At 42.1% G+C, this 13980-nt stretch overlaps 1 protein-coding gene across 7 annotated transcripts in view; it reads left to right on the top strand.

The window, feature by feature from the left end:
• Positions 1-13980, top strand: part of AGBL4 (AGBL carboxypeptidase 4) — a 1099729-nt gene that overhangs the window by 579452 nt on the left and 506297 nt on the right. For all 7 annotated transcript variants that reach the window (XM_074334699.1, XM_074334701.1, XM_074334700.1 and 4 more), the window contains one exon: positions 12752-12968. In XM_074334699.1, coding sequence (XP_074190800.1) covers positions 12752-12968 — 217 coding nt within the window. The remainder of the gene's footprint in view (positions 1-12751; positions 12969-13980) is intronic.

Here is a 13980-nt window from a genome sequence, read left to right as displayed (position 1 = left end):
GACAAGTCAGCCCACCCACACTTGTCCCGTCATGCAGACAGTGGGGAAGAAGCACTGGTACGAAGATGAAGTTTCCTCCCAATCCCAGGCTTTTTTCTCAGAATCATGGCTACGTCCTGACCTGGCGCGGCCTCCTATCCAGGCTGGTGGAGCTTCGCTTTACCATTACCTCTGACTCCTGTGTCAGTTTTCATTCCCAAGCTCCCCCTTCTTCTGACCGGATAACCAGATACTAGTTGCTGAATTTATCCCACTGGGGTCTTGCAGCTTTCATGCTACTACAGTAATTCTTCTGGCACCGTTAGGGAAGACGGCCCTTCTTTGTGTCAGACCTTCCCAGGGCTGTGCCATGTCTCAGTCTCTGTTTTGCAGCCAGGGCTTTGCCTGCCCAGCTCGAGTACCTGACAGCCTGCCACTCCTTTGCATCCACAGGTCATCAGGTCATTCCCCGCTTGCTGTGTGAGCAATGGCCTGGCCTTGCCTCCTCATCCACGTCCTAGAGGATATCTCCTGCAGGTCCCTCCCATTCTAGTCCCCATGTATCTATGCCAGCCTTTCATTCCCGCTAGGGCAGATCTTACTTCTGATTCCCTTCACCGTAGTAGGAAAGGATAACTCCCACTTGACCTTGCTTGGAACCTGGAACGTACATCGTCTCTGCTAAGTTACCGTACTTTCCTCCTTACTGATTCTGATCACACTGTCATCCACTTGAGGCGTTCTGCCCTGGAGCTGAAAGTTGCTTGCTACCCATGCCCTCTGTCCCCTTCGTTCTTCTCCTCGGCTCTCTGCTTCTGCAGCTGCTGACGCAGTCGTGGCTCCGACATCCCTGTCTTCCAGCCCCTATCCTTCTGAGCTTAGAAACCTAGTTTTTGGACCAGATCATTTTTCACTGCGCTTTTTGGCTATGCTCCCTGGATCTGGCAACCTGGAATTTAGGACATTTCCCCATTTCCTTGGACTCCAGGCCACTTGAATCTACTCTCATGATCTATTCCTCAGTCTTTGTATTGGGTCTCAGTTTATTTCACTTAGTGAACAGGTACTTCCTGTGCTAGGATTTGGTGGTGATGGTGGCAGGGGTGGGGATGAGGTGATAAACCAGATGATGCTCCAGATGGTCCTGTTTCCTGTACATATATATTTTTATCTTCTGCTAAGTGCCCTCCCCCGACGCCCAATTTTGGTCAGACCTAACCTGGAGTACTCCTCTTAGTGAGTGCAGGGGGACAGTCTGTCACCACTGTGTCAGGAGGCCATTATGATAAGCAACCCCCTTCTTAGTGAACCAGGCCAAGGCAAGCTCTACTTGTCAAGGGTGGAAGACCCCGCAGTGGCTCCTCACGTGCTAGGGCTGAGTGACAATGGCTCTTTTAGATTAAAAACTCTCATCTGGTGGTGGAAGAAGCAGGAGGAATCTGGAAACAAACCAAGGTACTACATTATGTGGGAAAGAAGAGCAGAAAAAGCCTTTGTATGGATGATTAAGGCCTTTTTCTTTCCTCTGAGAGAAACACTCTCCTGCGAAATCTAACTCATGGAGCAGTTTATAAACCCCTCCACCCCAACGCCCGCCCCTGCTCCAGCTCTGCTGGGATCCCATGAACCACCCGTGGCTTTGGAACTCCTTGTGCCAAGCAGGCCCCTGACCATCAGCCTTCTGACCCCTCTCTCATTGTCTCCTCTCCCGTATATATTTATTCCCTTCATGTCATAAGCATCTACTGTGAGTCTACCATGTGTCAGGTACTGTGTCAGATGCTAGGTTTTTGACTGGTGAACCAAAAGTAGATGTTATCCTTACAAAAATTACAAACTAGTTATAAATGTAAACTATAAGTAAAGAAGCACAAATACGTATGTAATTGTAAATGAGGTAGTTCTTTCAGGGAAAGGAGCTAGCTGCTTTGAGGGAGACTAATAAGAGAGATAAAATTGGAGCTGAAACAAAAATGAAAGGTAGAAGCTAGGGAAGGGAGAGAGTTAGTGTGGAGAACAGAATGAATAGAAGGAAAAGTATACAAAGGTCCTGGAATAAACTATGAACTTGGTTCATCTGATGAAGTAAAAAAGTCATGTCAATGAGTTTGGATTTCATGCCAGCATAATTGGAGATTGTGGAAGAGTTTTAAGTCAGGAAGAGACATGATCCACTTAAACGTTGAAAAGGCTATGTGGAGAAGGGATTGAAGAGGGGTAGAGTGAGAAAAAAGGAAGCTGAGCAGGGTAGGGGACTTTTTTAGCAAGCTAGCAAAAATATGGAAATACAGACAAGTAGACAGATTGGAAATAGCTTTTGAAGATAGAATTTAAAGACCTTAGTGAGATGAGGGATGTAAAAATTTCAGTAAATGATATCAGGCCAAAAAAATAACATTAATTGACTTTTCTCTTACTTTCACATCTCATATCCAGCAAATCCTAGTCTTTACCTTCAAAATTCACAACTTCTTATCACCTCCACAGCTACCGCCATAACCTAACCCATCATTATTTCTTGCCGGGACCACTGAAAGAGCTACCCAAGTGGTCTCCTTGCTTTTTCTCTCCTCCTCCCCACCACAGACTGCTTCTCTACTCAGGAACTCCTTTTAAAACGTAAATCAAATCATTTTATTATTCTCAGTATCTCTACTCTACAGTAGCTTCTCACACAAAACTCTTACCAAAGCCTGCAAGGCCCTATAATCTGGTCTACTCTCTCCCTTTCTAATTCTTGTTCTCCAGTCACCACCTCGCTCCTGTTCAATCACACTGGCCTTCCTAGTGTTCCTAGCGACACACGGAGCTGACTCCTGCCCTCAGGCCCTTGAGCTTGCCGTTCCCACTGAACCACTCTTTTCTCAGAGATATATATATATAAATGCTGTTTCCTCATGTCATTGGGTTTCCCCTCTCCATTACCTTCTATCCCCTCACCTTGCTGTATTTGTATTCATTACACTCACATTACCTTACACTACATTATATGTCGATTTATTTGTTTATCTCTCTCACTAGAAGTCTATTTCCATGAAAGTATGGAATTGCTTTTTTACTTTCTTTCTTTTTTTTTTTTTTAACTTCTGCTTCCCCAGTATCTAGAAGAATGTCAACGTGGGAAAATGTCAGGCAATATTTATTGAATGAAAATTTGTTCTGAAAATAAAATTAATATACATCAAAGTACATTTAAGTAAAAATTTTGAAAACATATTTATTTTCTTAAAACCAATGCAGTTATTTTTGGCATACTTTCACATGCTTCAATCAATTTCTTAGCTACGTATATATCTAATAGGTCATTAGTATTTTTGTGAAGAATTTTTTTTTTCTAACATGGTTTTATTATTTGTAGTTTTTGATGACATTGCCTTCAGCCTTCAGAATTGTATTTTATGGTTAATCAGTTTGAAATTGTTGACACATTCAACTGATTCTTCATTGTAGATCATAATATTCTTCATAAAAGACATTATCTCTATAGGTACTGAGGTACCTAGTCAATTTAGAGTAAATTCTCCTAAATACAGGACATTCTCAGTTACAACTTCTTTAGTATTGAAATATATAAGCGTTTTAGTCCAAATGTTTTTATAGTTACTACCTTGTTTACTTCCTTCAGAAAAATGTTCTTGGATATGTTTTTTTAAATATAAAACTTCTGTCCGATAAGTTACTTCTTGATTCTTTTAAATTTTCATCAAATACAGATGCTGTAAAATTGTAGGCCTTCTAAATTTTATTCCACTCTGGTACAGTATGTAAATATCCAATTAAAAATAGGAGCTTCATAAAATTCTCCTGCTAAACTGAGGTATCCCAAAGTATAATGATTGAATTTCAAAATTAAATTTTGCACTCCAATTGTGCTTTCATCATTTAATTTGTGCAATTCTTCCCTTGCTTTTGTAGAGATAAATGTCATGTCTTCTTGTTTGCAAGCTTTGTTTTCAATAATTGCAATTTGATACAAGCGTTAAAAGCTGAAATACTTTGGTGCTTCATTTGTTGAATATTTGATTAAAGATTTCCAGTTGACTTTGAACAAAATGAAACCAAAATTTTGTTCTCATTTAGTGGTCTCATTAACAAAATTTAGGGATCTCATTAACAACAACAAAATTACAAAATCAACGTTGATTAGCCAAGCAGCTTATCAAAGGCTCAAAATCTCTAAATCCCCTTGAGGGCAGATAGTAAAGAAAATAAGCATGATCTACCTGCCTGAAACTTAAAAAAATTTTTTTTGCGTGTAGTTTAGTGTTAGCTTCATAAAAAATTCTGTAGTTCTCTTACTTTGTGTAAATTCTGAGAACTATGGTTCCTGTTTTGAAGGTTGAAAGTAAAATCTTGTTTGGACGCAATTATATTTGTATGGACACCTCAAACCAATTTAAAATAAATTTCTACTCCATAAGGTTGTTAATTTAACAAGTATATTGCTTTTACCATAATTTGTATTTGTAATCATAACAAAAAATAAGCAATGTTAACACTATTTTTTTTCCCCCTCATTGCACTAGCAGCATCATTACCACTAAGGCAGTATTTTACCTCAATAGAATGATTTTCCAAAAGCTTGACTATGAGTTCATGAATTGGGTGAAAATAATTAAATTACATTGGAATTAAGTTAAACTATTTTCTATTTGAAACATCTGATGACACTGATATAAAACTGCTGATTTTAGTTCTGCTAATAGAAAAAGGACATTAACAGTTACCATTTTATATACAAGAAAACTTGGAATTAAAAATGATTGAAATGATTTTAGAAGAACAGTCATGTACTCTAAATAACAAGTGATACTACACATCACTCTGAAATGCGGCCTTTCATCTAGAAGACGTGGCTGTTCTAAACTAATTTCAATCATTTTTCTTCTATGCTTCTGCTTTTGCATGAGTAAATTGTAGCCTTTGGGCATAAGTTTTCTTAAAATAACTGTTAAATCAAGTAGATGCTGATGTTTACTTAGCAGATTTATGTCTTCTTGTTTTTATGTGGTTGTGGTATCAGTCCGTTCCCTTCAGTGGATCATAAATACTGACAAACATTTTAAAGTTACATGTTCATCACTGAATTTCGTGAGAAATAGAAAGTTAGTACTTAACTTTTTTTTTTTTTTAATGCACTTTGTATTTAAAAAGTGCTCATTGCCAGTGAAAGGGTTTACTGCTCATTTTTTATAAAGTGTAACCAAAAAATAAAACCAATAATTTTAAATTTACTCTGTATGATAAATATGCCAAAAGCAATCAGACTCTTCTCTCTAAGTAGGACTGCTCGATTTCTATTTCCCAAACATATTTCACATTCACCTAAACTATAATTTTCCACATTTCCTATTGATGCCACCACTGAGTGACCTGGAGGCTCCACGTATCTGGCGGTAGCTGCGTGGGCTCCTGTTGGTTGGTTGGCACCCCAAGCTGCAAGCAGAGTCAGCACCTTTGAATACTTCTCCCACCACCATTTGGGACCTAAAGGGGTGAACTGCCTTTCTGTATGTGGATGGACACACTTAGTTTTATCAGAGAGCACACACCCTTGAAAAGGACCAGTTGGTTATATTGGGTCCGGGAATGGCCAGGAAGAGAAAACACGGTATCACTGGTTTTCTTTCATGACTGTATGTTTAAATGGATCCCTCGTCATGTTTTTCCTTTCTCCCCTACCCTACCTGCTCTGCCCAGCTGATATCCTAAGTACACTAAGTGTAAACTTGGAATCCATTGTCCTGAACCAAGAGAGAGTGTGATGTCAACTGTCTATTGCAGAAACCATGGAGAAAATCACAGTTACCATTACTGAGCATCTACTCTTCTCTCTAATCTTCAAAAACAAATCTATGAGCTAGATACTATTTTCATTTCACAGATGTGGAAACCCAGACCCAAGGCTATATGACTGGTAAGTCATGGAAGTAGATTAGAGCCACGCCCATATCCTTTCTACTGCACAATAACTCCATTTCCAAAAGGCGTCCGGAGCTGGAATTGAATACAGATCTGTCTATTCATTCAAAACCTAGCTCTGCCTGACTTACTTATTCATTCAAAATATTTGCAGTGTCTTCTGTCCACTCAGCTCTATGCAAGGGGACTGCAAGGAGATGCCAGTGTAGTGACGTCACAGCTGGAACCCTTATTATTATTTCACCCATGGTACAGCAACAAAGTAACCTAGACACGAAACTTCAGTGCAAACTTGACATTGCAGCTATAGCCTGCCACCCCACCCAAAGCACCAGCATCCTGAGATTGCCTCAGACACCGTCCTATATCCCAGCAAATAATAGTTTGAAAACACAGTCCTTTACACCTAAGAGTCACGACCAGCCTAAGAGGGACACATTTCAGTAACCACATTTTACACGGAGGCACCAAAAGGGAGAGTCCTGCCCAAGAACTGCAGCTTGAACTAGAACCTAACACCTCGTTCCTTGTCCAGTGTTTTCTTCTTGCTGCCTCTCAGGACTCTGGATTTGTGAAGACAGCGTGTGCCTGAGAGTCTCCCCTTGCACGAGGAGCCTGTCCCTGGAGTATCTGGCTGCATTAGCATTCTGCCGGCAGCCACACGTAGGTAGGAATTTTGTTGCTGTTCATGACCAGGGGGAATAATCAGTCTCAGCTATTCCCCGGCTCTAAACCAGCCAAAGTAATTGGGTTTAATTTTAATTTTTTTAATGGCTTGAAATTAATAGAAGCAGCTGCCACCACAGTGTGTGGGTGTCCGTCTCCAGAAGGCAGAGACCAAGGCAAAAAAAAAAATCTTACACATAAAATAAACTCTGAAAAATAAACAATAGAGTGTGTAGGACAAAAAGGTTAATTCAGAGATCAAGCAGTGTCTTTTTGTTATCAAAAACTTCCTGGCAATATGTGGCACTGTCTCTCTCCTCCCACTGCTAGTGCCCATCAGCCCCCGATAAGATGGTAATCTGACTAGACACGGGTGTAAAAATGTGTTGCCTGTATCTGAGCACTCCCTCACTCCCTCGTTCTCCCCCTCCCTGTGACTCACCAAGAGATTAGCTGTGACAACGTGAGGAGAAAGATAAGAATAGAGATGCTGGTGACAGGAGCAGTAGTATAATTATTTGGGGGAAGATAGGATTGCAATTAGAAGCAGATCCTGTTTGCCTAGGAAGAGTGGATTTATAATGTGGGCATCCGTGCCAGGCATCTGGCTGTGCCAAATGCCAGGGAAGAAAAGGAGGGGCCAACTGGCTCAAACCAGGTGATGGGCTGGGTTGTCCCGGTCAAATGTAGACTGGAGGCCATGTGTCGGCATGGATGACAAACCAGAGATCCAGCTGCCCTCACCAAGGGAAAAGCGATGAACTCTTACCTCAAATATACCTGGGAAACTGGGTGCCAGGTTCCTTCCTGCCCCTGGGTAGATGAAGTAGGGGAACCAAGAGAGTGTGTGTGTGCGGTTGCAGTTGTTGGATGCATTTCAGCTAGCATAGCCTTGGTGTGGCGGGAAGCATGTGTGTATCACTCAGACAGTAGTCACATCAAACAAGCATGGCATTGGCATAAGGGGGGTGCTTAGCATATGTCACTCCCTGTGGGGGTATCTGAGTGACTTTGTTTTGCATACCTCTTTTAGGACTAACAACCAAAAAAGATTGATTCTTTGTTGTTTCTCTTGCTGCTAATTTGAAGAAAAAAGTGTGACTACTGTCAAAGAAGACCCTGGGGTTGGAAATCATCTATCCATATCCATATTTTCTGCTAGATTGGAGAGGAAATGAGAACCCCTGTCTCTCAGGGCTCCTGAGGAGGGCTAGGAAATGGTGTTGTTTTAGAGACCCCCGTGTGTGGCATTGGGTCCTGGGCTCCTTTTCCTCTGTGCTCAGGTAACCTCCAAAGCGATGCATTGGGAATTTGACTGAAATTTTGAAGAGAAGGCAGAGTATGGTAAACGGGAAGGAATCATTCATTCATGAAGTCATAAATTCACTCACTCACTCATGCAACAATCATGCTTTGAGCTCCTTTTCAGGGCCAAGCACTGTATTAAGTGCTATTGATTTTGAGCTGAATCAGAAACACAGCAGTGTCTGCAATTAGTATTTAGAGCAATTAGTTCATCCTGGAGTTGCTGACAAAGACGTCACAGGGGAAGTGTCATATGAGCTTGGCCTCACTTCTCTACATAGGGACTCACTATGTAGAGAAGTATAGGAAAAGCAATTAAAGACAGACAGAACAACATTTAAAGAGGCATGGAGGTTTCTGAGAACATAATGTATTCAGGGCATGACTCATAGCTTCACATGGAGAGCACAATACGCACATATTGGTGTGGCGGAAATGATTTACTCTAATTTGTTAATCTCCTAAAGTTTACTCAGAAATATATTAATTTATCCACTCCATAAGCATTTTTGAGGACTTCCTCCATGCAAGTCTCTGTATAGATCCTGCAGAATTAAAGGTGAACAATATATGGTCCCTGTCCACAAGAAGAGCTCAATCGAGTGGTGGAGAAAGGCACGTAGTCAGATCGACGTGATGAAGTGGAGGCTGTGCTAGAAAGGTGTATACAGTGCGACAGTGAGTGTTAAGTAAGCATGTGCGCACTCACTCACCAGCATGTGCGCACACACCGAAATCTGAGTCGTGGGCTCCCTCACACATGTGGACGTCCTCTTCAGTTGGGGGGGAGGGGGGTGCGTAGGATGATGGCTTGTTTCAAGAGCTGGATCAGCCTTTAGTCTCTGAGTCCTGAGAGGATATGGGTCTTGGAATCTTCCTGCATCTCTTCCTGGATCAGGTGTTAATACTCTTTTCTTTCTGGAGTCTCCTGGGGAGCATTGTGCGTCAAATTGGAATGTAAGGAAAGGGAGTTGAAGGGTTGTTAGGGAGAGTACAGATGAGAGTACTGTGAGACCAAATTGTTCTGGAAGCAGAAGGGCAGTCTATCTGAGCTGGGTGGCAAGGGGAGAAAGTCAGGTGGCAAGATACCAGCTACCAGAGTGACTAGGGCACAGACTTTGGAGTCCCATCAGCTGCATCTAATACAGGACCTGCTGCTTACTCCCCTTGCAAGCTCAAGGAATTCTTTTACCTGTCTGAGCTTCAGGTTTCTCGTCTGTGTAAAGGGGATGTTAATAGCCCCAGCTCATAGGGTGATCGTGATGATGAAATGATAATGCATAGAAAACACTTAACACCATGCCTGAGACACAGTGAAAGCGTAATAAACAAAATAATAGAAAAAACAGAAGTGCATTCCAAGTGAGAGACACATTTCTCCCACATGCTCCCCGTCCTCTTTTCCTTTATTCTTTGCGTTACTTGCCAGTCCTCATGAATGTGTCCTGCTGAGCCCTTCTCAAATAGATTTTGTGTTTGTATCCTTAGCGGAGTCTGGAAAAGCTAAGCTCTGAGCATCATCGCAGCTTCCTTGAACGATTCCCCCAGGGTCCATTACCTTCACTCTGTCTGCAAATCAGGTTAGGCATCTGACCCACTCAGGAGAGGAGCTGGGAGAGCTGCAGGCCTTAGATGAATTCTCCTGATAGCACGTAATCAAATTTGGTGCAGACGGCAGGCTCTAAGAGTCAAGTCGCTAAACTTGGCTAGGATAGGAGAAAACAGGGGTGATTGAATTTAAAGCATGGGCCCTGATCGGATATATGAGTAAATGAAGAGTTGGAAACATCAGAATCATAACGTGAGGGGGCTAGGACTGTAGGAATCCCTTGAGTGTGAAGACAGCTCACTTTGTGCTCTAGGAGATTCAGACTCACGCCTCTGAGTTGGGGCCTGAAGCGATTAGCACAGACCCTGACATTCTCCCTGCATACACATCAGGTACCCCGAGACTAGCTTATTCTACCAGCCTCACATTCCCACGTGTTTAATCACATCACAAATGTAGACCATCGTCTGTTCTCTCTATACCCTCATCCCTGCATTGGTCTGTTCTCCCTCTACTCTCAGCTCTGCACTGCTTCCTTCTCTATCCAATACTTTCCACTTTCCACTTCTCCCTTTGAAACTCAGCTCTGTGGTTAATAATCGCACCTGGATCCTTGGTCTTTTAGTCTTGCTTCCTGTACCTCTTATTTTAACCAAACTATGCTTGGTACGTGATACATAACACATATCTGTTGAATAATACAGTGAACTAAGGCCTGTCTCGGAGACCATTACTTCCTCCGTTGCCCTCTCAGGACTGCTTGTTCTCCAACACTCCATATACGGAAGGATCAGGAAGGGACAACTTTCCTCTTCATGCCCTGTACCCCTTCTAGGCCATTATTTCTCTGTCATCACTGGTATCTCCAAAATTTCAATATAGAAAGGTTTAAGGTAGCAGTCTGATTAGAAAGGAGGAGCTCCTAGGGGATTTGTCTTAAAGCTCTATTTGCTTTACAAGAAACCTGTTGTTACTTGGATGCTTCTTCCTGGCTTTGTGAGTAGGAAACAAATGGACTCTATTGGCGGGCCTGGTACACCCCTAGACAGCCTTAGATACTACCACTGACCTTAATGTGAAAGCCCTGCCCCTCTGTTGCTTATGCCGTTCTCTCTACATCGTGTCCTCCTTGGCACCGGCTCCATGGCCTGTCACTTCAGCCACTTTTGTCTAATAGTCAAATCTGTCTTGTTTCTACTACCCTGACCACTCTCATCTGTCCCCTTGACTGGGACGATCATGGTACTTTACTTCTTTCACTCTCTTGAAAGCTACCCTGTGGCCTCAGGATGATGGTTAAATTTCTTAACTTGGTTTATTTAGTCCCTTTCTAATCTGGCTTCTGCCCTTCTCTTCAGACACACTTCTCACGATCTCCCTTTTTACTCTTTGTGCTTTTGCCATGGTGAATTCCTTGTCATTGCAACATTTCACTTGTCCCCTCTTACCTGCTGGATTTTGACACACTCATATCTGGAATTCCAGGAACCCATCATTTATCAAGAGGGACCATGGAGGAGTGTGATAGAAGCAGGTTTGAATGCCAGCCCTGTCATTTACTCTCTCGAGGCCAGAAGTAAGCTCTTTAACTTTTATGAACCTCCATGAACACATCTGCAAAGTGGAATAACAATAGCCACCTTGACAGAATGCCTATGAGAATTCACTCAGGTACTGAAGAAGCCCCAGAAATAGCTCATACTAGGTATGTCCTGTCCTTTCCTTCCTCTCTCTTCTCCTTCATTCCTCCCTCAGTCCTTCCTTTACTTTTTTTCCTTCTTTCCTTTTGTCTTCTTACTGAACGTTTGGGTGGGACTCCTACCCTCCAGGGCTTCAGACAAGCATTACCAGCCACTCGATGTTCAGCCTCAGTGTATGTCACCTCTGCTGTTCCACAGGAAGCCCACAGCCTCGCCTCCCACCCTGGCTACTTAGGTGCCTCAGAAAGACACCACGGTGGAAACAAAATTCTACAATAAGCTGAGGGCAGGTTATAATGCTCTCGGCACTCTCAACAACTGTTTCCACGTTGCCCTACGTGGGGCCAGCACCATCCTTGCTTCTCTCCACCTCATCTCTTATCCCCTCCTCACACTTTCTTCCATATGCTCCTGTGCCCCTCGGCCTGTCAGTTGAATGCCAAGCCATTACATGTGAACCTTACAGCCTCTACCCACTGTGCCAAAGCCCCCAGAAACATATTTGCCCTTAACACGTTGCGTACGGTGGGGTTTAAATCCCTCACAAAAATCCGCTCAGAAAAAACGAAGATTCTCGTGAGCCGTACGCAACGTGTTAAGGAGCCTCCAAACTGATTCTAATGGATAAGACTTAGGAAGCAGTCAATACAAAAGCGATGGTTTTACAAAATGTGGGAGCTGAACTGGCCTGGACTTGTGAATGGATGATCGCGGAAAAGGTACAGTTTGAAATGGGATTTGAAGAAACAGAAATGAGAGGCCTCCTCGGGGACTGTGAACAGTCTGGATGTCACACAGCATGGCAGGGTGCCGTGAGCCTGCGAAGCGGTGAATGCAAAGAAGTTATAGGAGTTCTGACCGGCACATGTTGCCCTTTCTCACGTTTGCGGGGTAGTGTTCCTTATTCGGGAATGAGCGTGATGGCTCAGCAAAACTGCCTGCGTGGCATGTTTTACAGCAGTTATTTCCCAAAGTGCTGCTGTGAAACATTAGTCTCATGAAATGTTCTGTAGGAAAACAGTCATGATATTCTAAAGAAAGTTGGGTATTCTTTCTTCCCTTGAATATTAACAATGTACATTAGTTTATTTTAAAAGGTCTGAATTAGTCTTATAACACAAAAACCTGACATCTCTGGGAAAAGCAGGCCTCCCCTATTTATGTTACTATAACTTCACACTCTTTATTTCCCCTCAAGGCATGTTTAGAGTCTGTAAGTATACTGTGTATTTATTTTTAATATTTTATTGACTGCTTCCCCGCTACAAATACACTCCATGGATAAACTCCTTGCCTATCTTATTTACCATTATACATCAAGAATCTATCACGATGCCTGGGCATATAATAGGTGCTCGGAATAAGAATAAACAATGAGTAAAACTTATTCATCTTTGTTTAATGTTCATTGTCCAAATAGTTGATAAAGGGTAGGGCTGGAATTTGAACAGAGTGCTGCCAGTTTCCAGGCTCTTTTTGACCATAGATGGTACGTGGTGTTGTCTCTGGCCACACCATCGAGGGTGCTCAATGTTACCATTTTTCTCTTGGGCATTTGTTCCTGTTTATTATCTTTTGAAGACTGAATGATTGTCTGATATGCCCGAATGTCTTTGTTTGTGTCTTCCAGGCAAAGGCTGCCACCTAAAAATGTTTACTACTACCGCTGCCCAGACCATAGGAAGAATTACGTGATGTCCTTTGCATTTTGTTTTGACAAAGAGGAAGATACTTACCAGTTTGCTTACTGCTACCCGTATACGTACACTCGCTTTCAGCACTACCTTGACAGCCTGCAAAAGAGAAACATGGATTATTTCTTTCGGGAGCAGCTGGGTCTGAGCGTGGTAAGTCCCATTCAGAAACAGTTACCCTTGGGGGAGGAGACTAGCAATGGGTTTTTATAGAATGCAAATAATGGATATTGGTGCTTTGTAGCCTATATGCTTTGGAACTTTTAAAACTTATTGTTTTTATCGTATAATTCTTTGCTGTGGTGGCCACCAGGAAGTCACAGAATAAGATATAAGGCAGATGATTGTCCTTCTGAATGAAGTTGATCTAGCCATCTACTCTGTCTCCCGAAAATAAGACCTAGCCAGACAATCAGCTCTAATGCATCTTTTGGAGCAAAAATTAATATAAGACCAGGTATTATATTATATTATATTATATTATATTATATTATATTATATTATATTATATTATATTACATTACATTACATTACATTACATTACATTACATTAGACTTGGTCTTATGGTAAAATAAGACCGGGTCTAATGTAATATAAAACTGGGTCTTATATTAATTTTTGCTCCAAAAGACGCATTAGAGCTGACTGTCCGGCTAGGTCTTATTTTCGGGGAAACACGGTTAACAAAATACAAAAGGTCTGCTAATTCTCAAAAACTCAGAGAGAAAAGAAGAAGTCTTCTACTGGGTGTCACAAAAGGCACAAAAGCATTTTATGAGTGGGAGCCTCTGAGACGAAAAATACCTTTGTATTTGGTAAATTCCACTCACCTGCAGGGCAGGTTAGCAAGTGGAGTGCAGTTTGGAAGTGCTGTCCACATGTGCTCTGTCTCTGTCATCCCGCAGTTCCCAACCCTTTTTCCTTCCCTAAACTTAATTCTCTGGGTCTGGAGATTTCAGTTGTATGGTCTTTATTAGTTTTCTACTGCTGACATAACAAATTGCCACAGACTTAGTGGCTTAAAACAATACAAATGTATTATCTCACAGTTCAGGAGAAGTCCGAAATTGGTCACACTGGCCCACAATCAAGATATCAGCCAGTATGCATTCTTCCTGTAGGCTCTCGGGGAGAATTCATTTCTCTGCCTTGTCTAGTTTCTGG

The sequence above is a fragment of the Rhinolophus sinicus genome, linkage group LG06 (assembly GCF_036562045.2).
Source record: "Rhinolophus sinicus isolate RSC01 linkage group LG06, ASM3656204v1, whole genome shotgun sequence".
NCBI lineage: Eukaryota > Metazoa > Chordata > Mammalia > Chiroptera > Rhinolophidae > Rhinolophus > Rhinolophus sinicus.
The sequence above is the reverse complement of the archived record's forward strand: the minus strand, read 5'-3'. Positions and strand labels throughout refer to the sequence as shown.